We start from the raw sequence: 4,393 nt of genomic DNA, 5'->3' as shown, positions 1-4,393 counted from the left end.
GAGTCATCTCTACCCTTGAATGTGATCTATTTCAACAAAAACTAATAAATTAATAAGAAAGTCCAGAAATAAATACACCTCATCAAAAAAGGCAGATTTTATTTTTATTATCATTATTATTGTTATTAAATTTTGTTTTATTGCACAAGTAGAGATACATCATAAAGGAATATCATTCATAATATCAACCTCGAACTATACTAAAACACTATTAATGAGTAATAAGTATAATTTTACATGTTAAAAACTGTCAGTAGCCGGGCGGTGGTGGCGCACGCCTTTAATCCCAGCACTCGGGAGGCAGAGGCAGGCGGATCTCTGTGAGTTCGAAACCAGCCTGGTCTACAAGAGCTAGTTCCAGGACAGGCTCCAAAAGCCACAGAGAAACCCTATCTCGAAAAAAAAAAAAAACTGTCAGAAAATTTTGCTAAGAAAGAGAATGGTTTCAAAAGAGAGCTATCCATTACTTCAACAAGAAATTTTGACACAATAATAATATCAACTTTTTCAGAATCAACTCATAAATTTGATGGAATCCAATAAATAGACTATTTTTCAGAGGACAATTTGCAGGAACTTGCTCTCTCCTACCACTCAGGTCTCAGTGTTTGACCTAAGACATCAGGCGTGGTGACAAGTGCCTTTACTTACTGAGACACCTCCTGGCCCCCCAAATTCTTTTTTTCTTTTATTTTCTGGCACCATGGATGCCTCAGGAGCTCTTGGTTACAGGCATAACCCTCCTCCTGACCCTCCAAAGATGCAGATATCAGATGGCTATGGGCTGGAGAGTATGGTGTCCCAGACATCAGTTCTACATGGGTACTGCCTACCATCCCTTGACACATTCTGTTTTTCCTGTCACTAGACTGGGCTGGAACCCACTCCTGATCTGGGACGTGGGGAAAATTGTCAGGTAAGTCTCGCCATTTCTGGTCTATAATCTTCCCTGCCATGGCCTCTTCTCCCTCCAAGGTGGGAAAAGCTAACGCTGTGGCATACTCAGGCTCTAGGTGAGTGAGCAGCAGATCTGCCTGGCCCAGAATTCTTATTTATACAAAGATATTTGACAATCAACTCACTGTTAAGACATATGTATGTGTCTGTGTGTGATTACTTAGAATAACTTATAGATAAGAAGGTGAAAACAGTACATGCACTTTTTAAATTTATTTTACTTTTATTAAACTTTTTTGCATTTATGAGCTTTTAAGAACTCATAGGATGCTCCCACAAATTGTCATAAGAGAAAAAAAATAAAAATCAAATGAATCTAAACTGTATTTGTAATATATAAAAATTGGGAAACTGATGTAAATAAATGATGAAATGGACAGGATTTACTAAACACCTTCATGTAATGATAATCAGGGGCTGAGGAAGTAACTTAGTGATGCCACAACAATGCCTAGGAGCTTCCTCCCAACACTGACAGAAAAGTCAGATAATGAAAAATTAATTTAAGACTTAGAAACTTAATTCTTCATGCTTAGAAACTACATTTCAGGCCGGGAGGTGGTAGCTCCTTTAATCCCAGCACTACGGAGGCAGAGGCAGGTGGATCTCTGTGAATTCGAGGCCAGCCTGATCTACAAGAGCTAGTTCCAGGACTGGCTCCAAAGCAACACAGAGAAACCCTGTCTCAAAAAACAAACAAAAAAAAAAGAAAGAAAGAAACTGCATGTCATAGAATTTGTATATAATTTGTATCAATAAAGGAAATCTAAATAATAATGACATGAAAAGTGGGTATTAACAATTGTGATCAGGCTCATATAAGAACCAGAGAAAGCACTATCATAAAACAAAGATTTCCAATAATTTACAAATCAGTATATACTCAGGAAATTCCCATTCACACTTTCATTAGACAGAACAAACCAAAGTTGCTGTCAGGGATGTTGATGAGGTCCGGTTGCTTAAGCATACCATAGCTGTGGTCTTCTTGTGCATGGGGACATCAGAGTTTCCCAGGGGGCTTGGTAAAACACAGATGAGATCACTAGTTCCACAAAATGCATGGCACTCAGTTGGTATGAATGGCTTCCAAACGCCCATTTCTAATAGCCATCAGAGTGATGCTGAAGTTGCTGTTCCAGAGAACAGCACTGAGAACCACTCTTCTGCAGCCAACTACTTTAAGTGACAATAGTAACACAAATTGCCAGTCAGAGATTAAATGATTACCCACAAAAAAATGACTGAGTACCCCCATGAATTTTTTTTGTTTCTTTTAAATTTTTATTATATTTATTTTAAAGATTTTTTATAGTTATTTTAATTATACATATATTTGGATGTGTGCATGTGTGTGTACATGAGTTCAAGTACTGGTTGAAACCAGAAGAGGGCATCGGATCTACTAGAACTAGTGTTTTTGAGCTGCTCCACCTGGATACAGGGAACTAAATCCAGGTCCTCTGAAAAAGCAGTATGAGCCCTTAACTGCTGAGCCATCTCTCCAGCACTTACATTTATTTATTTATTTATTCTGTGTGTGTGAATGCATGTGTGTGCCATGGCATGTGTGTAAAGGGTGGATTACAAAATGAAGGATCTGGGTCTCTCCTTACACCATGCATATACCAGAAATCAAAAGCAGGTCATCAGACTTGATGGAAAGGGACTTTACACACTGAATCAGCTCACGAGCATAGTACCTTAGGGATTTTTGGTTTTGTTTTTTCTTTGTTTGTTTGTTTGTTTGTTTGTTTGTTTGTTTGTTTTGGAGAGGTGAGTTGTTTGTTTTGTTTCTTTTGTTTTGTTTTACGGTTTGGTGTTTTGAGGCAGGATCTCTTTATGCAACCCTGGCTATTCTAGAACTCTTTATGTAGACTAGGCTGGCCTTGAACTCACAAAAATCTTTCTGCCTATGCCTTCTAAGTGCTGGGGTTAAAGGCATGTGCCACAATGCTCAACTAATATGTTGGGTTTTAATAAAATGCATTGCCATTATTTGGAAGAATCCACTTGAGATGAATTTACATTGTGTTTTTCCCTCCTTTTAGATAATCCAGCAGTCCTATGGAAAGAGAAAACCAAACAGGAGGTAGACACTTTCTCCTCCTGGGATTCACCGAAGACTCTGACCTGCAGTCCTTCTTCTTTGGGTTGCTTCTCTCCATGTACCTTGTCACCATCACAGGCAACCTGCTCATCATCTTGGCCATCATATTAGACCCCCACCTGCACATGCCCATGTACTTCTTCCTCTCCAACCTGTCCTTAGCTGACATCGGCTTCACCTCCACCACCATCCCAAAGACTCTAGTGAATATCCACACCCAAAGCAAACTCATCCCCTTCACAGGCTGCATCACGCAGATATTTTTTTTCATTGTGTTTGGATGTCTGGATAATTTACTCCTAACAGTGATGGCCTATGACCGCTTCGTGGCCATCTGCCATCCCCTGCACTATGCCGTCATTATGAATTCTTGCTTCTGTGTGATGCTGGCTCTTGGGTCCTGGTTAATCAGTGTCATGAGTTCCCTGCCTGAGACCTTGACTGTGTTAAGGCTGTCTTTCTGTACAAACATGGAAATCCCACACTTTTTCTGTGATCTTCCTGAAGTCCTGAAGCTGGCATGTTCTGACACCCTTGTCAATAACATTGTGGTATATTCTATAACTATAGTTATAGCTGGTTTCCCTTTCTCTGGGATTCTATTGTCTTATTCTCAGATTGTCTCCTCCATTCTAAGAATTCCCTCTGCTGGGGGCAAGTACAAAGCCTTTTCCACCTGTGTGTCTCACCTCTTGGTGGTCTTCTTGTTCTACAGCAATGGTCTTGGAGTCTACCTCAGCTCTGCAGCCACATCATCTTCTAGAATGAATCTTATTGCCTCATTAATGTACACTGTGGTCACTCCCATGTTGAACCCCTTCATCTACAGCCTGAGGAACAAAGATATGCAGAAGGCTTTGGGAAAACTCCTCAGGAAGATGGTGTTTCCTGGCAAAGGGACCATATCAGGACCCCCATAAATAGCAATTCATTGAAATCAGAAAACATATCTAAGGTAGTGACTAAACATCATCTAAGGTAGTGACTACATTTTTTTCAGAAACAAGATTTATATTGTTTTTATTTATTCTTGAGAATGTTGTGTATACATATAAATATGATCATATATCAACGGTCTCAGATGTGGGCTTAAGAGGGACACTGAGACAAATCTAGGGGTCAAGTAGTTGATTCAAAGAGTTATTAACATCATGGACAGAGCCTTCTCTAAGGCTACCCACCCAGAGCAGTGAGTGCCTGCCTACCGGGCAGGCCTCAGGGTCCCCTGTAAGGGAGCCCAGGCACCTCCAGCTCCTGAGCCAGGCTTCCTGTGCTCTTCTGGATACCGCCCCCCCTTGCTCCGTTCATCCCTTTGTCACCGGATCA

General features: G+C 40.5%; 1 protein-coding gene across 1 annotated transcript; it reads left to right on the top strand.

Moving 5' to 3' along the window:
- The first annotated feature begins 3,024 nt into the window (after positions 1 to 3,024).
- On the top strand, positions 3,025 to 3,987 carry LOC101988932 (olfactory receptor 7C2). The gene has a single exon (XM_005360710.1). It carries the CDS (start codon positions 3,025 to 3,027, stop codon positions 3,985 to 3,987), a length of 963 nt encoding a protein of 320 aa, XP_005360767.1.
- The last annotated feature ends 406 nt before the right edge of the window (positions 3,988 to 4,393 follow it).

This window comes from Microtus ochrogaster, linkage group LG3 (genome assembly GCF_000317375.1).
Source record: "Microtus ochrogaster isolate Prairie Vole_2 linkage group LG3, MicOch1.0, whole genome shotgun sequence".
Taxonomy (NCBI): Eukaryota; Metazoa; Chordata; class Mammalia; order Rodentia; family Cricetidae; genus Microtus; species Microtus ochrogaster.
The sequence above is the reverse complement of the archived record's forward strand: the minus strand, read 5'-3'. Positions and strand labels throughout refer to the sequence as shown.

Coding starts and splice junctions, on each gene's coding strand:
- LOC101988932 (XM_005360710.1), top strand. CDS start 3,025: ATGGAAAGAGAAAACCAAACAGGAGGTAGACACTTTCTCCTCCTGGGA.